General features: G+C 37.4%; 1 protein-coding gene across 1 annotated transcript in view; it reads right to left on the reverse strand.

Moving 5' to 3' along the window:
- LOC145998995 (lysosomal alpha-glucosidase-like) overlaps positions 1–24,727 on the reverse strand; it is a 53,126-nt gene that overhangs the window by 15,150 nt on the left and 13,249 nt on the right. Inside the window, exons 6-12 of the mRNA XM_083135848.1 lie at positions 24,499–24,568; positions 21,443–21,547; positions 20,619–20,756; positions 8,215–8,331; positions 7,473–7,675; positions 5,914–6,047; positions 2,219–2,370 (exon numbers count right to left, since the gene is read on the reverse strand). Of these exons, the coding sequence (XP_082991974.1) occupies positions 2,219–2,370; positions 5,914–6,047; positions 7,473–7,675; positions 8,215–8,331; positions 20,619–20,756; positions 21,443–21,547; positions 24,499–24,568 (919 nt within the window). The remainder of the gene's footprint in view (positions 1–2,218; positions 2,371–5,913; positions 6,048–7,472; positions 7,676–8,214; positions 8,332–20,618; positions 20,757–21,442; positions 21,548–24,498; positions 24,569–24,727) is intronic.

Below are 24,727 nucleotides of genomic sequence, written 5' to 3' on the forward strand. Positions count from 1 at the left end.
TAAAAGAAACTAAAGAAGGACTAAAATTAAATGGTGTGACTCAGTTTTTAGAATATGCAGATGATGTAGACTTACTGGGGGATGATGTGAATACAATTAAGAATAATGCTAAAATATTTTTCAAAACTGCTAAAGAGATAGGTTTGGAAGTTAACAAAGAGAAAACTAAATATATGCTTACAGGCCGAAACCAAGTGTTAGGAAATAATCAAAATCTAATTATTGATAACAACTCGTTTGAACCAGTTTCCAAATTCAAATACTTAGGAGTAATATTAACAAATGAAAATTATATTAAAGAGGAAATAAAAAGTAGGCTTAATTCAAGAAATGCATGTTACTTCTCTCTTCATAAACTTTTGTCTTCTCGTTTAATATCTAAGAAACTAAAAGTTAAAATATACAAAACAGTAATTTTGCCTGTAGTATTATATGGGTGTGAAACTTGGTCCCTTACATTGAAAGAGGAACATAAATTGAGAGTATTTGAAAATAAGATCCTTAGGAAAATATTTGGACCTAAAAGGGATGAGAAGACAGGTGAGTGGAGAAGGTTACATAATTTAGAAATACATAATTTGTACTCATGTCCAGATATTATTAGAATAATTAAATCAAGACGACTTAGGTGGGCAGGCCATGTGGCACGAATGGGAGAGGAAAGAGGAGTTTACAGGATTCTTGTTGGGAAACCAGATGGTAAGAGACCTGTAGGAAGGCCAAGACGAAGATGGAGGGACAACGTTGAGGGAAATCGGTAGGGATGGAAAAGTATATAGATCTTGCTCAAGATAGGGACAGATGGAGGGCCTGTGTTGCTGCAGTCATGAACCTTCGGGTTTAAGAAGGCTAGAGAGTTAGTTAGTTAGTTCTGGAACATGCAATCGTATTATATAAGAAGTTTTATATATGGGCCACGTAATTGAAATTTTTGTTCGTTATTCTTTCTTGTACCCTATGAGCACTAACTTAAGTTTCAAATAAGACTTCTACAGAATTTTTTCTATACATAAAAACAAACATTGAATCTTGAAATACTTTTGGATCACAACATGTTTTTATAGATGCACTTCTTAAACTCAACAAACTTATCAGGTCTGTGATGTTACAATTTCTTCATTACAATTTATGGAAATCTTCCGTGTCCTTCTGATGTTAAGATTCTACACAAATCTTGTTTGAATGTGACACTTTCAACATCTTCGCCTCTTGCAATATCGATATTTTTCTAAAAGTGTCCAACATCTCCTGGAAAAGGCAGCAAAGAAATCTTTCAACCTGGTAGGATCAACTTTACAATTTGTATTGTGGCACATAGAAGTTCTCTCGCTACTGTCCGTGCAAATGTTAGTAATGGAATTTGTTTCTTGAAGTTGATTGTGTCTTCAACAATTGGCTGTTGATTGTTGTCAGTTGTCTGCTGAACCATTGTTACATTGAGTAAGTACTTCTATGCCTTCTTCTTTATCTGTAACTTCTGCTGCCTCTGGAGGAAGAACAACAATGCTTCCACATCTGATGAATCTGCAAGCATCTGTAATGCTTGAGTGATTGGTTTGGTTAATTTTACTTCACCTTTCAGCCACTTTTGGACAATGAGGATGAGTGATGTAATCAAGAAATTGATGAAGAGACACTCTCAAAGAACACACATGGCCAGGCCAGGATTCGAACCCGGTATCCTTTGCATCATAGCATGCTGTGCTAATCTCTCCACCACTGATGTCGGCTAATGCATCATCAAGTGCGATAAACTTTCCATGATGCATAGTCTTTATGTATCGTACTTCTATCAGAAATGAAGCACGAATGTGGAAAGGAAGATTAATAAAAAGTGATTTTTCAAGCTGACGTTGCATATATGGTACACTTCTGAATGTCATAATAACTCTGGCAACAAATCCAGCATAGTTTCTAGGAGAATATGTGACAAACACAATCACATGAAACAGATGTTTTCAAATATGGCAGTGTTGCAAGGTAAAATTATCATCGAAAATATGATGTCAACCCCCCACCAGCCCATACACCTATGGTGTTGCTTGAAGTAAAGTAATTAAGGATGGGACTTCTTTGATGTTAACAAAACAGAATTCAGAAAAATGTACAATACTAATGTGATTTTAAAAATATTTTTCTGGGAGTTGCATATCTTCAACATTAGCAAAGAATGGGTTAATTTAAAGGAAACATTCCTGCTACACATAGATACACTTACCACACTGTCGATGGAATTGTGGTTTCGTGAAAATGGGTAGAAAGCACCAAGCTGCATCCACCGCTGACACAAGCTGGCTGTTGTGTTCCCATTGAATCCACAGATGTCGGCCCCCATCAGAGGAATTCCAAACATATTGAAGCTCAGCAATTCTGCATTAGAGAAGAGATTAATATAAAGCTCATATAAATTACTTTCATAGAATTTACTCATGAGAAAAATGCCAGTAAATGAATACACTAGAATCAAGTACTTACTCTACTCATGAAACTATTTATTGATAGTTCTATTAATTGTCATAGCCACTAAAATTAGTACAACCACCAATAAATAGTCTCATGGGCACTTGATTTCACTATGTGCACTAATTAAAATATACAGTGGAACCGCGATTTTACGTTCCCAGATTTTACATTTTCCTGCATTATACGTGGGTGACACTAAAAGTTTTTAGATGCGGCAACACTGATTGCAGCAATACATTGTCTCTAGGATATGTTGAAGTTAGTAGTCTGTGAAGTGTGATAATGCTGCAGAATTTATAGTTGTTGATTGTTGTGTGCCAGAAATTAGTCAATTATTGTCGTGTGTGTACAGTAAAATGGATTTAACACGGGAGCACTTCAGAGCAATGATTTTTTACGATTTTCGAGCAGGTTTAACGCAGTAGCAATGTTATGAAAGGCTCCGAAATGCATTTCAGGAGGAAGCCCCATGCCGTACGACTGTGTTTAATTGGTTTTTAGAATTTCGACGTGGACGTCAGAAACTCAGTGATGAATTACGTGATGGTCGTCCTGTGACAGCAACTTCTGAAGAAAACATCGACAGAGTGCGTCGCATGATAGAGGAGGATAACCGGGTGACATATGCAGTTATTAGTGCAACACTGGGTATTGGTATGAGTCAGGTTCAAACGATCCTGCATGACCGCCTTGGTGTCAGGAAGCTTTGTGCCAGATGGATCCCACACCATCTTACTCAGGAGCAAAAGCAGGCACGGGTCACATGGTGCATGAAAATGCTGGACAAATTTAACCAAGGACAATCAAATGCAGTGTATGACATCGTAACAGGTGACGAAACTTGGGTGTACTGTTATGAACCCGAGAGCAAACGACAGTCGATGCAGTGGATCTTCCCGGATGAAGACCCACCAACAAAAGTCAGGAAGGGACGAAGTGTTGGCAAACAAATGGTTGCCACTTTCTTCAGTCGGACGGGCCATATTGCAACAGTGCCGCTACAGGGACGTCGGACCGTTAATGCTGAATGGTACACTACGGTTTGTTTACCGGAGATCGTACGGAAAGTTCGTGAAAAACGCCCACAAAGTCGCATTATTGTGCATCAAGACAATGCACGCAGCCATACAGCAGTACAAACAATTGAATTCTTCAAAGCCTCCGACATCGAAGAAATGACTCATCCTCCTTACAGTCCCGACCTAGCCCCTTGTGATTTCTTCCTGTTCCCTAAAATCAAGGATACATTACGAGGTTCTTCATTTCCTACTCCCGAGGAGGCAGTCACCGCCTTCGTTCAGTGCATTCAAGAGGTGCTTGCAGATGTGTGGTCCCAGTGCTTTCACACTTGGTTTGAGCGGATGAACAAGTGTATCAACTGTCATGGAGAATACTTTGAAAAATTATAGCATTCATACTTTTGGTCTCCAGTGTTTTACTTGCGCGTGTCTAAAAACTTTTAGTGTGGCCTATCGTAAATTCAAATTTGATGGTACCAACTTAATAAAATGTTAAGAAATTTTCCTCGATTTTACATTTTCCTGTATTTTAATTTTTTTCAGCTGGTCCCCTGAAAAATGTAAAATCGAAGTTTCACTGTACTATCACATTCTCTATTAGCTCTTGAAAAACATCCATGAAATTATGCTGAAACCTTGAGTAACAAAATACTTAAGTCACTATAGTTTTTTAATTAATATGAATGTGACAATTAGCAATGCCAATGTATCGGAAAGTATCGGTTGGAATTCATTTGCTGATATTTTTCTGGAATTTTCGTCTTTCACAGTCTCTTCAAAAATACCATGCTATACTTTCGAGCTCAGTGCTATCGGCTCAGTCCTAATTTAAACCCATTCCTATATTCAATTTCACTTGTTTTTATTACGGAGGACATTTTGATACAGTATTGACCAGTTTAAAGTAGTCTGGTCTTCCCTTCCTGGAAGGATACAAGCAAACAAACGTGGTTTTGAAAGCTCTATTTTCTTCTAATAATTTAAAATATCTCAACTTCATTCCTCTCAAATACGTATTTAGCTCAGTCGGAATTTACGGAGTCCGACCGTGTGAATGGAACATGTCTTGCATTAGGGTGGAAACTGACTATGATTCGCATAACTAATGACCTTGGCCTATTGCCAAATGGAAGTGCAAAGTTTTCCCTTGAGTTGGCGCCACTGGGCAGGTGGTATTTCTGTCATGTTGGGCATAACATACAAAATTAAGGTGCTCTTGTGTCATTATGAACGTGACTATGATGGAGAACCTGTTTTTTATGGAAATAGGTTGCAACATCAAAGATTGTGAATCGGTTATGGGTAGTGTGTGGAAATGGCACTTCAAGTTTCATATGTGGGAAACAGCTGGCATCTTTATTCTGGGATGCTGATGGTATCCTGCTTCTGAAGTGGCTCCCACACAGCAAAAAGATCAAGTGACAGATACTGTGACCAGTAACATCACCTTCGTCGGAGAATTTAGCAAAGATGGCCAGGGAAATGGACCACACTTTCTTTTTTATTTTTTTTTTTATTTTTGCATGATAATGCCAAACCCCATACATCTACACAAAATAGACCAAAACTACAGGAAATTTGGTACACCATCCTCAGACATCCTCCATACTCGCCATCTGATTACACCTTATTTGATAGCATGGAAGAGCCAATATGAGACCAAAAATTCCCTGATGCAGAATCTTTGCAGGAGGCTCTCTGCTCCTGGTGTTGTACTACCCTGAAAGACTGGTTCCATTCGGCACTTATGAAACTCCCGCATAGATGATGTCAAAGTATTGAGGCAGTTGGAGAATACATCCAGTGTGACTAAAAATGTCGCGTTTCTGTTATGGAATCTTCACGTTCAAATCAGGTGTCTCATTCATTTCTAATCAACCCAAGTACATGAAAAATGTTTCTATACCAGAGTAGAATATCTAAGGATAAGAAATTATTTGCAGCATTTTTCTGTTAAATAATTCTGTATATTAGAACTTGTAAACTAACTGCTTCATCTCAAAATACATCCAATACACCAAGCTTTGTTTACTTTGTACAATTGATCTTGGAGAATAATTACAGTAGATTTAACACATGTTTTGCAGCAGTCTGAAAATCAATTATGCACAAAACGTAACAAAATATTGAATATATTACTCAAATTTTGAATGACTGCAATGAATATACTTGGAAAGAATTATGTCAGAAATATTGAATTTTAATGACGAAAATTCAATTTTGAAGAGCTATCATACGGATAATCAATTTTACAGTCCTCAGAGATTCCCGAGACATTTCATGTAATCCATATGGCTCCAAGGCCTATCCAGTCTTTTATTAGATAAAGAGTGTGCACAGTATCAACTATTTTCTTCATTAACTATACTATTTCCTTAAGACCACACACAACATGGATTACACTCCTATTCATAAATTCAAATGCACATACCTGGTATTGTCATCTTCATGTCATACCATGATGAGAATATGTCTCCACTCCAATGACCTGCATAATGACCCTGGCCAGCAAAAGTTGATCTGGATATAACAAAGGGCCTCTTCTCTCTGATCTCAGCCATTGCGCTGGAAGAGAAACGAAACACTGCATTGACAGTTACATTTGAATGAACAATAATTTATTTACAAACATGGCAGACACGTGCATGAAGACAGAAAAATCAAAACAACAATGATCACTATAACAAGATCTTGACACCTTTGAAGCAGTTTGTTTTTGTGATGTTTAGGTATTTTACAAGAATATTAACTTTCCAATAAAATGCACAGATATGGAAAGACAGAATTCCAATCAGGACACGCAAACTCATCTGTGAAGAAAATTCTAGGTTCAAATATAGGACATTGCAACCAGACAAAAGTTTCTGGATGGGCAATTGCAATCAGATACACCAACCTTGGACAGAAATGCACACTGACATTAAGACTTGGGTTAGCAATTGATGTTGGGTGACCATTATTAGCAGAAAGGGTGTGTTTGTATGTAAGTCAATATTAGTGCAGTATTGTTTACTTGCAGAAAAGGATTTTTGTAATTTCATTGTTAGTGAAAATTTTGTGAAACACAAATGTTATTTATATGTATTTATAAACATACATTTTTTGAAAACAATAGTTGTTCAGGAATGTGCCTCACATACATATATAGCCTCTCTGGATGGAACATTTCCAAGCATGTGGTTTTAAAACTTGCTGCAATGTACAAAAAGTATCACAGCCCTAGAACTAATTGTCGTAGTGAGATTTTTATTTAATGACACAACATTTAACAGAGGTGAAATTTGTACATTGTAGCTTCCAATAATGAAAGTTAATGGCGGTCAGGGGCGTGATGCTGATCACATCACCCCCACTCACGACCGGATCAAGAAAGTGTGGGGCGTTACCCCCACACCCCCTATACGCCTTCATGGCGTGGTGCTATGCACAGGGGAACACTTTACTTTTACTTTTTTTAATGGAAGAAGAAAATGTGAACGTGAATGAAAAATGTAGTATGTAGCAGTGATACATTTATACAATCATGCAAAGTTTCGTTCAAAATATGCTGATACTTCTTGGTGGTAAAAATAATAACAGTGTATACGAGTGGCAGCATTGCAAGTTCGTGGGAAAAAAAATATCTGGGATTTCACTTCTAGCATTGGCTGTATGGATGCTGAATGGACCAAATTTAGATCAAAGCACAACAAGACCATTCTATGAGGACATGTAATGTCCTCCTCCCAATTTTGGAGAAAAACAAAATCGCTGTCAGACCCCTAATTGCTACACGTTGTTAAAGTGTTTGTGCTAAAAGATTCAGGCTGGTTGCGACACAACCTATCTCACATAGCTTAATTCCTATAGAGTATAAATATTCAGCTGTACAACAATTATTAAAATTTTGTGACATAAAAATGCAAAGCAAATGCATCATTATTGCCCTGTGCAAACCATTATTAAAAATTCTCGGCAGTATCTATTAGGAATTTAACAAACGACACTTACAAACTTGTTACAATGCTCTGGGTGTACCCGTGGAGGTTGTGGACATCATAGTGCTTGCCAGCGTACTGCTGAGCGGTCATACAGAGTGTTCGGTAGAATAACTTTCCCCCATCCACTGCAGGTAGGTATGGGGGATTCTCCAATGAGCTGTCTGGGCATCCATCAGCACTTCCGGAATAGAAATTGGATGGTTCGTTCATGTCCTGAATAAAAAGAGAACAATTTGCAAATTTAAAAAGAAACGTTTATATGTAAACAATTACATATTATACTGGGTGTCCCAAAAAAGGTAACCACAATACTGACTATTTAATACTTTGGGTTACCTTCTTATGGGCCACTCAATACTAAACTGTTGATCAGAAAACAGCACTCTCATGAGACATTGGACTACAGTACTTGTGCCAACTATTGATAACTCAGAAACTATATTTCTTTCAGTTCGAATGTGCAGTTCAAGGACATCCACCCAGCTCCATGCTTCCCTCTTCCTCACTCCTAGCCCTATGCATTCCCCCTGCAGCACCCAATGAACAGGCAGAAGGCTGTGTTGGTTGTATGAGGAGGGGAACAGGCGACTGTGTGGGGAGACGATGCTGTGACCTTGAAGCACAGTTTGAAAATGAAAGCAGTATAGTGAAAATAAGATGCTGAAACTTTGATTGTATAAAAAAAAAAATGTGGTGGACTGTTAAGTTTTGTTGCAGAGAAAGTTACCACAATATTATTTTTCCATACTTACTATCCATGCTCCATCAAATAGAATCTCCTTGTGAAGATCAGAAAGTAGATTTATCCAATAGTCAACTGTTTTAGGGTGTGTGAAATCTGGCCAAACTGTTGACACTCTGTTCCAGACCTAAATAAAAGAAATGTTTCCATCAACTAAGAAGATACACAAACAAATAATTTTAAAGCTGTGACACATACAATTAACTAACTTTTCAAGCTTGTTTTTTTACTTTCATAAAATCAACCACAACATTGTTCACTTATAATGTAAAGTCAAGGACACTTCTGGGATGTAATGGTCCCATTGACTTACAATGGAATTGTTACAATCTGTATATTTTCAAATCAATTGCCTTTTCAACATAATTATATGATAAAGTATTCACCAATGTTTATTTTGGAAATAATTCCAAAGTTGATATTTGAGATTCCAATAATAATGGCTATTTTAAATATAATTTACAGCACGACAAAAGTAGAAATGATGCAAAAAAAATATAATATGTTTATATTTTAAAGCTAAAAAACTTAAGACCTGAAATAATTTAAAAAAATTACATTTGCTATTTCACTCAAATATACACACTAACACCATGCCACATGCAAAAAACATTAACAGATTTGTTTTTTGATTTCAGTGACTTGCTGTCACCAATCGCAATCACAAAATGCAATGACTCAACGAATACTTTTTATTGTGGTTTATTTTGCATGTTACATGGTACCCATTAAAAATTAAATTTTAAGTATTTGTTCTATGGATTTACATACATTTGTTGTGTTCTTGTAATAGGAAAACAATGCACACTGTACTGCGTTAAAAATGCAAAAAATGCATAAACATGCCTACCTTCTCTGATAAAAAAATTGAAAAACTTGAGATACGTATAACACCTTAGGTAACCACAATACCGACTACTTAATACTTTTGGTCACCTTAGCTTACCCAAGAGGAGAGGGGCTACCAGGCCCACCATCTCTTGTTTTCGATTTATCAACTATGAATATTATTATAAAAAATTGAAAATAAATTACATTGTTCCCTAAAAGATGGGATGTACATAAAAAGAAAAACAGAATTAATTTCCATGTTACGCCCAAGGTTATCCTGGCAGCTCAGGAAACAAGGGATTTTGTGGCGGATGTGACGTAAGGTTTGGCAGGGAGGAGGAGGGGGGGTAAGCGGAAGGGAAATACCTCGGCAACTTCCTGCATTCTTGGAAGAACCAGATATCATGGGTGACTGACTGTGTGCAGGACGTTTTTAACAGTTTTTAGGTTTTGATCTTTTAACGTCTTTGGGTATTCTTAACGGGATGGTTTTGAGAAGCTTTTTACCAAGGCTTAGGCATGTTTTTTAAAATATTTATACTTTCCAAATGTACCTTTTAACCCAATCCTTGTTTTTAAATAAGTGACGCTGCATGTAGGATAAACTAGTGCCAAGTGAAGTCTGAAGACGGGGGCTGTAGGAACCCCGAAACGTTGCTCAAACAACAATATACAGTCAACTCTCGATTCAACGACCTTTCACAGTTCCCGGGAAAAGGGTCGTTATTTCGAAGGGGTCGTTATTGGAATTCGCCCCAATTTTCTGCTGCTTAAACGGAGCTCAAACGGACACAAAGATGCATAGGAGATGGTAACACCATTTATCCTGGTAGTTATACAACCTGCTATGCACAGGATGCGTGTTGTGAGAAGGAAAATAGAACATGAAAACGTTTTCACAAAAAATAATGTTACTTTCTTTCAATTGTGCACAGTCGTTGCTTTTCCAGGAAATTCTTACAATTATAGTTCATGAGAAAGCCGTTTGCACTGAGACCTATGGAAAGGAAAACAATCTCTCGCTTATTGCCAAGCGAAACTCGAAGAATCTTGACACCAGTTACACTGGCGCCAGCAAAAGTCGGGAGATAATCGGGCAGAATGAATGTTGGATTTTATACGTGTCTAGTGGAGCATTGTCTGTTACAAGATTAACTGGTAAGATTAGATCTCTCGGGAGAAACAACACAACCTTTATAGGCACCAGACCAAAAAAAAAACACGTTTTCTTTGCTTCAACCAACTTCATTCACCCTCCCCCCTTCCCCATTCAAGGGAGCAGTCCAAAATCCTTCCTTGACTTGCATTGTAATCTAGTGTGAAAAAGGAAACATGCAACTTGCGATCTGTCTTCACCCAATGTGTATTCTAGGACACATCATTAAACAGCGTCCCAGTCGAAAGTCATTTAGGTTTGGAATTGAATTTCACTTTAAACTCTATATTTAGTCCCGATTAGCCCATCAGCATAAAATGAACAAGCTTTATGAAACTGCGCACTTTTACATATCAAAATGGTAGATCGTTATTTACTCTCACGGTAATCGATGATTTAATGTTGGATTTAGGAGTATTCCCGATGTCAAACACCCACTCCTCCAAAAGTTTTCCCCTTGAATAATGTCTTCTTAATCGATCTCAGCGACCATTCCTACATTGAGCACTTTTTTTTCCCTTCACATGAATGGTTCTGAAGAAAAGCGGATGTGAATTAAATTTACAGTTTTGCTTATCAAAAGGCGCAGAACATGAAGTTGTTTTAACTCTTGTTTTCCTTTCTGGAGATCGAATTTCGTTATCGTCAAATGAAAACAGCTTTGCGAGATTCAAAACAATAACTTTTTCCTTCGTGCTGGATGAGTCATTGCTGTTATCGGCAAGCAAGAGCTTTGCAGACGCTAGACAAAACACTGGCGGCAGCTGCATCGTAAAAACAAAGGACAAGGAGACCGGCTGGAAGTTCGAGCAACAGGTGGCGGAAGAGAAAAATGCCAGCATTTTAAAGATAACGCAACTGTCGAAGATGGAACTTTTAACAGTAGTGTACAGAAGAAAGAAATGTCCCTTGCTTTACGTTTTACCATGCAACAGACAATACTACGGGTAATATTTCCTATGCAGACAACAGCATAAAAAAATACCTGAATTCTGCAATTATCAACATTGCTGTGCACACCAGTGGCGGAGAATAAGCTGGGAAAAGGGAGGGGAGGTGCCGTGCACACCAGTGGCGGAGAATAAGCTGGGAAAAGGGGGGAGGGTTAATTTTTTTATTCTGTTTTTGTTCGTTTTCAAGAATATATCCAGAACTGGTTGCCCCATTTTAGACGTTAAAGGAAGAGGGGTGGGTCCACTTCCATCCTCGCCTGTAATCAGCCCGTGTGCACACACGAGCAAGAAAATCGCCCCTCCCCCCTTTGCTGACAGGAAAAAGGGGAGAAGTCAGTCGGCCAATGGAACACTTTTTTGGCAGATATTACGACACAATTAGGAAAACGTATGAAGTGGGAAAGGGAGTTATGATGCACGTAAGATTGAAGTAAACTTTTGTGGAAACCTGGATGACGATCTTTAGTTCGCCTATGTGGCTTTCATTATCTCTAACCGTTTCGCTTTTTTATGAAGTGTTGCAGGGAACAAAGAACACGTTTTGAATGAAAGCGGTTACTGGAAGTTGTCGGTTGCTCACCCATGGGAACCTACTGAACTCTGGGTCAGAGCGGGACAGACTTCCAGGTGCCACGCATCTGTATTTTGGAACATTCCTGCGATCTTATCTCTCAAGGTGGTGTATTTATCGATGAAAGAGCTTGACCTGCCATACACATTGGCAAAGACTGCAAGTCCAGCAGTCATTTCGGGCTGCTTCCACCCTCCCCCATGAGTTTTCAGCAGCTCTTAGGACAAGGAAACAAGTCAAGGTCGATTTAAAATAACATCCACGCACATTCGATCTTCTCTTCTCGCGTATCCAAGAGAAAGCGTGGCAAAACAAGCCTGGCACGTTGGGTAGCGGCTGTCGGGTGCGGGGTAACATTGGTGCACTTGGGGGAGGGGGGGCAGAGGTCAAGTGCTATTGTATATCACTCAAGCATGGTGTGGTGGTGTCTATTTTTAGTTCAGACCCAATTGTGAGCGGTAGAGCACTCGTAAAGGGAATGATTGGGGAAAAAAATGAATTTTTCGGCCGATTTCCTTCAATTTTTCAACTTTTTTTGCGAAATTTTTCAACTTTTTTCTAAATTTTCACGGTTCCCGGGAAAAGGGTCGTTACTTCGAGGGGGTCGTGGTATAACCGGGGTCGTAGAATTGAGAGTTGACTGTACTCGCCAATACGTAAGTAAACAGTTCTTAGATGTTTTTTAAAAGAATTTTTCAAGAATTTTTTTAGAAAGCATTATTTAGTTTGCCACGAGTGAGTAATTCGCACATGTGCTATTATGATTACTTTTGCTGTAACTCCTTTTTCCAACATCGACGTTTCACCAAGCTGTGCTCATGTCATATTTGCCAGAAGGTTGTTTTGTTGGCTATGCAACTTCTCCTTCCTCTCATACCCTTTCCTAACTTTGCAGCAGTTTTCCATTTACCAAGTGAACTTGAAGATCCAGATAATCACTTCATGTCGAGAGGAGGGAGAAGAGGCATGACTGGACAGAAGGGGAGGGGGAAGTTACATTCTTCATACCTAAGTTGAGGGTCAAAACGGAAATAAAGGAATGTCTTAGATCCCCTTTAATTACAGAATGGTCAAGTCTTCTGCCTTACGATCGCAGAACAAGTGCAATGTTGCCAAATCGATTGTCACTAAATGCTGTTAACACAAGCTAAGAATGTGACAGGTGTTTCTGTTTACACTTTCCCTTCCTTCACATAATAATGCATAAAGAATTGACAACAGGGTTTGGAAAATTATTCTCCTTCCCCATGGTTTTACAGGAACTTTTCTGGTTCACTTGCCCACGGCTTGAGGTGGCTGAAACTTTGTGATTATTTTTTCTTTCTACTAGCTGGCAGAATTGTTGACTGTGGCGGTTATGGGAAGTTGTTTACATTGCTCAGGAGATAAAATAGGGTAAGATCTACATTGTATTTCAATTCACTTTTAATCCAAAGTTTTTTCAGTAAACATATATCATCATATACATTTCTGGTTAAAAAAAAACAAATTTTGGTAAAAAAAACGGTCAATTTCGGGTACAAAAGCGGTAAGATAAATGACATTTTGGTTTTAAAATTGTGAATATAATCCTAAATTGGATTTAAAAACTGCACTTCTTGTTACACAAAATAAACATATCCCTTCTAATAGCACATTTATGTAGTTACCAGAGTATTAAGTTTATTCCTGTATAAATGGGTTCATTGTAGCTTCTCAAATATTTTCAGCAGAATTATTCAATTTTCCATGAATTGCATAACTCACAGGATAATTCAAACTCCAGAAAGTGTTGTGTCGGTAAATAAACTCTAAATTTCATGTTTAAGAGTCTATTTCACATCATTTCGTGACAAAACGGTGTAGGAAAATGCACCTCACACTTTTCAGAAACATGAAAAATGAACATTACAGCATGTTATTTCACATTTCGTGTTTTCAGCTAAAATAAAATATGCATGCCTCTAATGATTTGGTAATCACAAAGCTCAAAGTGCACCAGCACATGTATTTTTTTCTCTATTGGCAGATGGGCAATATATAATTGACAGAATAAATGCAACATTCATACTGTCTGTCACAATTATCATTGGGGGGAGGGTGACCTTGATGATGAAACGTATGCAGGGTGGCTACAAACAAGCAGAAATGAAATTCCCTGACTTTTCCAGGTTTTCCAGGACAAAATTTACATTTTTCCCTGACAATTACAAACTAAATTAAATCGATGTTCTTGCAAATGGAAATAATAAACTCATAGAGACCACGTATGGTTTTGTTAAGTACCAATATTATCTTCTATGAAATTGACTTATTTTCTCTATTCTCTATGATCTGAATTCAAACTGAAAAATAGTGAATTTGGAAAATTATTAGAATTCACAAGCTAGGGAAGGATTACGGAATTTTGTCATACGCAGTAAGTTTAAAATAAAATACTTGATTATTTTTAAAGTTACGACTAAATGAGATAAGAGTGAAGAGTGATTGACTAAGAAATACATTTTGTAATTTATCAGTCTCCTTATACATTCTCGGTATTATATGTTGATATTTCCACTGAGGTTTGGAACCCTCTGCTTGCAAGAACCATGAGTGCGGACTCATTTTTCATGCATAAAGCTTCTCTGCAAAGCAAACAACTTAACTCTTGCATATAAGTGAAACAATTGAATTGAAGAAAATAAAGTGTCATATTTCATTACATTATCAATGGAATTTCTGCTTCAGTACAGTATATCCAAGTGAAGTACTGTGAAACTGACAAAATGCAGTTATACCATTATTGCTGACGAAAAGGGTATGTAGGTATTAGAAATTTAACGCAAGGAATTTATAGAATTGCATTGTATAGGTACCTCATTTAGCTAACCACACATTAAAACAGGAACACTCTAATAATAAAAGCTTCTGAAAGTTCATATACGAGGGGCATCCTGAAAAAAGCTCCAATGGTGCCTATACGGAGCACTAGTGATCGAAGAGCGACACACACACATGGAGGCAGGAAGAAGTAGCATGTAGCTGTAATCTCGTACAGTTGCAATGCAGCCGTTTTAGGACAGTTCTAGGTTAAAGATTGCAGCTCTCATACAGTCTCCCACCGACTGCGATGTAGCCTACATTACACGCTCAGAATTTGGCACAGAGCCACCAACAATCGTGTGAGGTGTGCAGACCAGACGTCGTGAGTGCTAGTATGGTCAGACGATGGTGCAGACAATTCACGGAAGGCCAATCGAATGTGCACAACCTCATACAGCGGAGTACACACGGGCCCTTTGCATCACTTCAGGTGAGAGATCTTGGAGCATTCCCTGGTAGCCCTGGCCTTGAAAGTACAGACTTTCATCTCTTTGTTTAACTGAAGAGGTTTCTGGCAGGGCAAGGATTTGACAGCTACACTGCGGTAGAGATAGTTCCAGTCTTTGCTGTCAGACACATATACCATGGGCATACAAAATTTAGTGCCATGCTACGACAAATGCCAGAACAACGGTGGTGATTATGCCGAAAATTAGGATAGGACTCACTGTTACTAATGCAATAAATTACAACTGGCTATTCTTGTTTTATTTATGCCTAATCGGTAGGGACCTTGATATTTTGTCATTTTTTTAAATTGGGGTATTTTCTTTCCCCAGAATTCACATTTTCATTTTAGCGCATTTTCTGGCAAATATCTGAAATTATACCTTCATGGTGTTTTTAAACTACTGTTCGTGAGAGTTTGATATCTTGAAGGTAATTTTGGGAAAGTTATTTTCCATACAAGTAGTGTAATTGATACTATTACTGGCTCGATAAATGATGACCCCCCCTCAGGCAGATTTGGCTACACTTAAAACTAGCTCAACATGCCCACATCAGCTTTTTGCTCAAGTGTGGAACTCTGTCTAATCCAAGATTTTTGTAAAAATGCCCTCGGGAAGTTCCTGTGAAATGATGAGCCCCCTCAGATTGATTTGTCCACACTTACAAAAGGCACTTCTGTCAGATTGTTGTCCATAATCCTGTCAAAAATATGCCCCTCTTGATATTTTTTGATATCTTAAGTATAGTGACTGCTATAGTGCCCTACCATGTATAGATTTCAAAATATTAACAATTCTGTAAATATTGTATTTTTCAGAAAATTCTATTTATAAAAATTAGGCATTTACAGCTTAAGTATTGCATATATCAGGAAAATTATAGAGACATAAAATGTAGAGAATCATGCCTAGAATATGCCTACAAAATTTCAAGTCTCCAGTACTGATAGTTTTTGAAAAATCTCAAATTCAAAAAATTATCGATTTTTTAACAAAACTTCTAAACAGCCTCTAGATTTCAAATATGCAACCCCCATGCACCTATCTTGAAAAATAGGCAAGTTATTCAAGATCTAGAGAACGGCAAGAGATTTTTGAAAAATTATAGAGATCAAAAAGTTGCATCTTGCCATGCCCAGGCCAAAGCAACAAACCCCATGTCTCTAGGATTCATGGTTCCAGAGATAATCAAAATTCAAAAAATTATCGATTTTTTAACAAAACTTCTAAACTTCAAATATGCAACCCCCATGCACCTATCTTGAAAAATAGGTATGTATACATATGCATACATCTTTTTTAATTTTAAGGTAAGGATTTTAGATAATGGAATTTTCACCGTATATACTGAAGGGTGCATAATGACCATTAAGTGGCGACGCACCCCAAAAATTTAAGTCAATCAATCTCACGTGACAGATACCGATATATTATGGTACCAAAAATTGGCATTATCTTTTTTGACTTGTTAGTGTTACGTTTCCCAAAATTCGCGATTTTGTTTTAGAACATTTATCTGCCAAATATACCAAAACGTAATACTTCATTCTGCTTTTAAACTATTATCTTAAATTGTAGGTCACATGGTCTACGTATTTTCGTGACAGTTTGATATGTTGGAACAAATTTTTGAGGAAGTAAAGTGTTCCCCTGCACTTTTCCATGAAGGTGTATAGTAGGGGTATGGAATTAGGCCCCCACACTTTCTTTCTTGATCACAGCTACAGGTAGGGGTGATGTGATCAGCACCACGCTCGTGGCTACTTTTATACCTCAAAGTTTCCTCAAGGTACCAGGTTCATATGATGCTGGGTGGGCGCCGGAGCAGTTTGAGTAGGTGGAAAACATCCCGGTTCTCCCCCACAGGGAATCGACCCCGGGTATCTCGCATAGTAGTCAGCGACTCAGCTCCATTATTACTCGCTTGACAAATGCCGAATGTGCGCACTTAGCTTGGAAAATTCAAAACATATCTCGTGCGACAAATACGAAGATGTGGCTCCCGTGTGACAGTACATACGCACTCGATCTCCTGTTAGAACCCTGCCACTTTGCTCTGTGATGCAAATGGTTTTGATAGAAGTTGAAAAAATCGTGGGAAATAGTCTACATGATTTAATGTGGCTGTCGGATTTATTCCATGTACGTAGAATTCTATAGTTTACTCTTGAGTAAAATGTTGGAAAACTTGCATGTTCTATGTACACAAACATGGCCTAGAAAAAAAAGAATGTTGGATTTCATGGAATATTTCGTTGTTTTAGGACATTTTTTTAAAAAAAATCACTAGAAACGCCAGCAATTCGCATTTTATGCTAAATTCGCATTATTTCGATATTTCGAACGGCCGAAAAATGTGCCCAGACATCACTGCACATTCCCAAACATAACTTCGCAGCAATTAGAATTTTTCACGGTTTTGGCGTTTGCGAAAAATCAATGTCCCTACTAATTGGAAATTACTTTCTGGCCACCCCTCGTATAAATCAGTAGATGGAAAGTGAAAATTTAGCAGAGCTGGCAGAGAAAAGTGAATTTTTGAGAAAGTGATTTGCTTTTATGATAGAATGATTCGAGTAAATATGATATTAAAATATTGACGTATTTATTATTAGTATTTTATTTCATAATATTGGACATTAGCATTACTCAGTGAGAGATTAATGACCATCTCTCATGAGTTTAGCAGACATGACAGAGAGTGGCGTTAATTTCATTGCAATACTAGTGTTGCAGTAAATTTGAGGCTGGGAGCTTGCAATTGCCAATTTTTATAATGTTCACCAATGCAGTTTTATGTTTCACTTTCTCGTGATAGCATTAAATATACTGTATATCCCATTTGGTTGGATTCTTCTTGATATCTAAGAATAGTGCAATGTTATTGTAAAGGTATGTTAACTTGTGCGAAACCAGTAATGCGTCAGGATGATGAAAGAAAACCTTCGTAAGCACTACTACATTAAGTAAGGTGAAGTGAGCCAGAAGAGTAATAAAATTCCAGCAGCATATTTGCAGTCTAAATCTCTTCTTGTTTATGCATGTGATTTTTGTTGGATGTTGCAGTCCATGCAATGTCTGTCCCATGTTGTAGTGAGATACTTTGTCGGGTGGCGATATTCGACAAAAATCGTATGTATCAATGGAACCTATTTGTTTCCATGTTCCTTCAGTTTGCCCAACAAAATGCCTTACTACGACGTCCGACAACTATCGGACGCCGCCACCCGCTCTTATCCCCTCCATCTGTTGACAAGTCCCCTTACTACTCCCATACGGACAAGAAAAAATGATAATTCAATGTATTTTCCACGTAATATTTAAAGGCTTAACCTTTACTCCCCCGATGATACCATATGTTATCATCAGAGTAAGGTCGTACTCGCCCGATGATACCATGGTACCATGGTGCTGATTACGAAATGAATGTGCTTTTTGGACCTTCATACTCTTATGTTTGGGTGGAAACTCTGACACAGGTCTGGAGCAAACCTGGGAATTCATACTGATGACCAACATCCCCCGCTCTCTGCAACATATCCATGCCACATTTCCGAACAGAGTTTCACATTTTGGCGCATTATTCAACTTGTATGGCACCCAGGAACATGAAACATGTTTCAATCTCTTTGGAAACGTCCATTCTTTGAAGAGAATACTAAGAATTGCGCTTTCTCCCCAAAATAGTGGGAGAAGAGGGGGCAAACTACAGATTTTTATGGTTTTTTTCCATTGAAATTCGGTGGTCGCGCCCCCCAAGCCCCCTTCCTCGGATTGGCGTTCTGAATTGTACACGGTTGCATGCTTTGATGTTTTAGCTGCAAAACAAAACTTATCCGAAGTAAATTGCTCCAATAGTGCCAGAGTTATAACAATTTTCCTCCAAAAATGCAAATTACCTATTTTTCGTTAAAAAAAAATCAGATTTTGGCTAATTATTCAACTTGTATAGCACCCAAGAACATGAAATATGTTTCATTCTCTTCAGAAATATCCATTCTTTGAAAAGAATACTAAAGTTCGCGGCTTCTCCCCAAAATAGTGGAATTTCCATTGAAATTCGTGCGTCGCGCCACCCAAACCCCCTTTCGTCGGTTCGGCGTTCTGAATTGTACACGGTTACATGCTCTGATGTTTTAGCTGAAAAACAAAACTTACCCGAAGTAGATTGCTCCCATAGTGCCAGAGTTATAATAATTTTCCTCCAAAAATGCAAATTCCCTATTTTTCGCAAAAAAATTAAAAAATCACATTTTGGCTTATTGTTCAACTTGTATGGCACCCAAGAACATGAAACATGTTTCATTCTCTTGAGAAATGTACATTCTTTGAAATGAATACTAAAGTTTGCGCCTTCTCCCCAAAATAGCGGGAGAAGAGGGGGCAAACTCAAGATTTTTATGTTTTTTCCATTGACATTTGGGGGTCGTGCCCAAGCCCCCTTCATTGGTCCGGCGTTCTAAATTGTACATGGTTGCATGCGCTGATGTTTCAGCTGCAAAACAAAATTTATCCGAAGTAGATTGCTCCCATAGTGCCCGAGTTATAACAATTTTCCTCCAAAGAGTGTTCGAATTTGAGGTGTCAAAATAAATAACAATAAAAAAGTCAATGAAGAGGAAATTCCCTGACATTTCCCTGACTTTTTTTGACACCTCAAATTCCCTGACTTTTCCCGGTTTTCCAGGTTTTCCAGGTCTGTCGCCACCCTGGTATGTATTGTTGTGTGCAGAAACATGGGAACATTTTTCTATGCAGGAGTCAAAAGGTTGCTGCAACATTTTCTGGAGGTGGGGGGGGCATCACATTTAGTAAACATCTAAATAAAATACAAGAAATGCATCAAGATCAAGTTGGATCTAGCCACATCATTAGGCTGTGTCATTATGGTCTGCATTAATTTTTATAATTGATCTTTGCTCTGTCTCAAAACAAAATCCAATTTCTTTGCAAATAAAACCATACAAATACATAAACATATTATTTTCCTGTAGTTTACGGTTATTACAAGCATAAGAAAACAGTTTTTCTTTGTGACGTTTCAGGAGAGCGCACGCTCCTTTCATCAGACATTTATTTTAATTTTGACTAGAGATACAGTTATAACAATGGTTAGTAATTTTTTAAACAAAAATAATCTAAATACAGAGAAACTAGTACTCACTTTTATCCGCGAAGCTGTTTTTTCTTCTTTTTCGATTAATTTTCTTTAAAATTTATTGTAACAGAAAACATCAAGAGACTTTGTGAAAACAATGATGAATTTCAATTACCTTATGATATTTGGGATTCATAATTTTAATAAAATCTGAAATAAAAATAAAACAGACTGCTTTTTTCACAGTTAAGTTGCTATATTACAACAATGTAACATTGACAACATCCATTATATAACAGATTCTTTTTGTTTAAAAAATTACTAACCATTGTTATAACTGTATCTTTAGTCAAAATTAAAATAAATGTCTGATGAAAGGAGCGTGTGTTCTCCTGAAACGTCACAAAGAAAAACTGTTTTCTTATGCTTGTAATAACCGTAAACTACAGGAAAATAATTCTATAATGCAAGCAATGCGTACATACAAGAAAAACTACATAAACATATATTACCTTTCCAACAAAAGGCTTCCCTGAAGAATTCTTCACAAAGATATCCATTTCCAGGCCTTTGTCATATGGAGGATAAGTACCTGCAGGTTCTGCTCCACTTATGCCTGCATCTATGAGAGGAATATAGTGCATACCAACCTGGAACATGAAAAACATATATTACTAATATTAACATATTGCGCACATTCTATTAGACAATCTAGTTTATTACTTAATAATTTTGTACATAGTTTTGAATGCAAATTTATTTTCTTTAAAAATCATGCAGTGTTATACATATATTATTATATCACTGCATTTACTGTTTCTTGAAGCTTGAATAAAAATTATAGTTCAAGCCAGGGTAAGGCCTTGTGCATTTGGAAAATACATAATCATCATTTCTTTTTAATTACATCCATTGTTTGTTAATAAATTGACAATCACTTCAATACAAATGAAACACACCAAGGGTCCCGGGTTCGAATCCTGGCCTGGGCATTCTTTGTAAGTGTCCCTTCATCCATTTTCATATCATCACTCATCCTCATCCTCGCGATTAGCCGAAAGTGGCAGAAACGTGAAGTAAAATATACCAAATCAACAACAGTACAAATAAAACAATGTAATTAATTAATGTAATGCAAGCACTGAGTGCTACTTAAAACGTTTTTACTTGATTTAAATTAATTGATAAGTACATACTAGGGCTGAGTCGATACCATGCCGATACTTAAATAATTAAATAATAATATCAATGAAACTGATTTATTATTTTTCTATTACTTTCACTGCAAGTTGTGTGTGGTAATCACAAAATTCTCAGTGTAGAAAAGTGTACCAACCTGATGAAGCTCATTCACAAACTCTGGAAGATCTTTGAATGCATGTCTGTCGTAAGTGAAGTCATTCCCTTTGTTCATGTAATCCAGGTCGTTCCACTGGGTGTCCTGAAAATGCAGGCAGGATTAGTTAAATGTAAAGTGATGCAACCAGAGATCATTCTCTGAGTGACAGAAAAAATCCATAACAGATCATTACAAGCTTTTTTCCTCCTTGAGCTGTTATGGAATCTAACTTCATCAATACATGTGTACTTGGAATGTTTAGCACCTGTGGATGCTCAGGCTACACATAGGCTGTTGATGGTCCATGTGAATACAGAAAATTATCCATAATTTTCATTGAGTTCTCATCCATTGCTGAAACAAAAATTGAAACTTGGATGCCCATTTTTGACAAATTGAAAAGTTGCCTTCATGCTTGATTAACATATTGTAATACTGCTGCTGTTCATCTGTTCCAGAATATTTGATTAACTCTCTGCACAGCAAAGTTGTCTATCTCTCTCTCCAATAGTTCAGCCGCACAGTACAAAAACTGGAGAATGTCTCTCATGGTCTAGTGGGATGCATACAGAGACTAGGAGCAACAATACCTACTGTCAGATTGAAAATTGTAGATATTAGAGTTTGGACTCAAATTAAAAATTAACCATTAGATAAAAACGAGTTACATCAAAATTTAGCTTATTAAAATTCTGCATTAATCTACGCTAAACAATTTGTTTTTCGAGTATGCCTTGCTTCTTTTATTGTCATGAGTATAGCAAAATATCGCTCTCTTTGATATTCTATAAATAAAGAACAGGTGGTCCGATCGTGATGAAATTTTAGTATGCTGCAGGGAGAAAGGTTTTAAACACAATTCTTAATTATCAGATTTTTAAAATTTGTTAAAAAAACATTCTTATCATTTTTGCGAAACACCTTTTTCTTAGTATTGGATAGTCATACAAATACAATATTGGTCTTGTTTTGAAGCTCTTTGCATATGCTTATTAAATCCATTATCATTGTCAACTTACATTGCGAAACCTGTTTTATACAGATCTTTATTCACCAGAGTAAAGATGTACATGGAACACAGCACACAGCGATGACTGTTGAAACTGCTGGACGTTACTGCGAGTAAGAGCTTATGGTTTAGCATAGATTAACGCAGAATTGAATACACTAAAATTTGATGTAACTCGTTTTTATGTACATCTACTGGTTAATTTTAATTCGAGTCCAAACTCGAGTATCTTTCATTTTTAATCCGACAGGAGATGAAATCATGACACCCATGATTGCCACAACTGTGTGTGTTTACAGGATATGGAGGTTCCTAATAGTGTCTCAGAATGAAATTATACAAGAGAGATAAAATAGGGGAGATAAGAAAGCAACGGTAATGAACTAAAATTTACATCAAAATCATTTTGCTACCAGAGCATGTATAGGGTGGCGCATTTTGTATCTACCAATATAAGTTGGCAACCTGTCGAACGCAGGTGCGCATGCACAGAAGTTTCCCATGCTTAGGCAGCTGCAAGTCTTGCAATTAGTCTGCCATGGAACGTTGGCAGGTTTAAACACGAATCGTGGCAGTAGAGGCGTTCATCCGAATGGGTCATATTCAGGAGACGCAGTAGGTACTGCACTGGGAAGCATCAGGGTGCCAGAGAATCTGCCTCCTTCGACCTGAAGACTTCTGTTTCTGCATGCTGCCATTGGCTCTCTATTGTGTCATCCATCGTATCATGCTGTGACGCCTTCGTCTCAGTCTCTCCTGCGTCTCCTGAATGGGATCCGTTCAGATGAACGCCTCTACTGCCATGATTCATGTCTGAACCAGCCAACGTTCCATGGCAGGCTAATTGCGAGACTTGAAGCTGCCTAAGCATGGGAAACTTCTGCGCATGTGCACCTGTGTTCCGACAGGGTTGCCAACTTATATTGGTAGATACAATATGCACCACCCTATAGATGCAAAGAAACAACCAACATGCTGAGAGGACACTATAACATCTTAAGAGTGAAACTAACATGAGGTACTGTATCCATGAACAAGTACTATCTGTGACTGTTACTAGTTTTTGGTTGTTCAATAAATGCATACATCAGAGTCAAAATTATATGTTTAGCATAAGAAGTGTCTATTTTACTTATTGTATATTGCATTACTACAGTTTCCACATGTATCCCAAAATGAAATTAACAGCAGAGAAAGGCAACACAAACAATGCACAATATACAGCAGTGTTCAAAGATAAGCATAATAACAAAACTAGTAAAATGAAAGGAGAAGAGTTGCACGATCACCTTAAATATTTATCAAGGAGTGTAACTCACCTTACATGAATAGGCAAGAGTACTGGTAGCATCCAATAGGCCCGTGATCAAAAGGTAAACAAAACGTAATGCATCAGACTGTGATTCCCAATGCACATTTCTCTGGAGAGGACCTTGAACATGATTTGGAACATCATGAAAAGGGATCAGTTTGGTGGTGGTTGAATATTGGTGTGGCAGGCATTATGTTCAATGACATAAGGAGTTGCACGTCTTTGCTGGAGGTAATGTTACTGTCCACAGGCACAGAGACGAGGTACTCCCACATGTGAGACTTTCAGTGGTGCAGTCAGCCCAGAATACTACTTTATGGACGATAATGAACGTGCACATCGAGCCTACCTGGTGGATGAATTCCTTGAAGGTGAAGAAATCCACTGCATGGACTGGTCAGCGAGGTTCTCTAGACATGAACCCTATGGAGCATGCCTGAGATTAACCATAGCGCCTAACAATTTTGCACATTATTTTGAACTTTGCTTCAAATGCAAACTTTATATTCTCTAAAAATCATGCAAACATTTCTTGTTTTGCACCTAATTTTGTGAAGCTATTGTGCACTTTAAGAAAGTTGCCAAATACACACTCAACTCTGGTTCCCAATAATTTCAATTAGAAAGTATTCAAATGACTCGACTGAAAAGTATGTTATACATCCTAAGTAATTAAACACATGAAATAAGAATCTTGTCACATTTCAATACCAGCGCACCATTGAAACCTACCAAAGGAATTCCAGCAGCTCGAGTTCTCTGCCAAACTTCCCTTGTCTTGTTCAAACTCTTGTACCCAAATCTGTAAAATATTTAAGACAATGGAATTGGTTAATTTTATATTATAACTACATGTGATAATTAACTACTAAATTTCAAACAAATACGTATAATTTTAAAACAGTATATCCTGTATATTAAATTTCCAAAGTGAAAAAACTTAAAAGACGGAAAATGTAAA

Source organism: Lepisma saccharinum, chromosome 14 (genome assembly GCF_977018435.1).
Source record: "Lepisma saccharinum chromosome 14, izLepSacc3.1, whole genome shotgun sequence".
NCBI classification, from domain to species: domain Eukaryota; kingdom Metazoa; phylum Arthropoda; class Insecta; order Zygentoma; family Lepismatidae; genus Lepisma; species Lepisma saccharinum.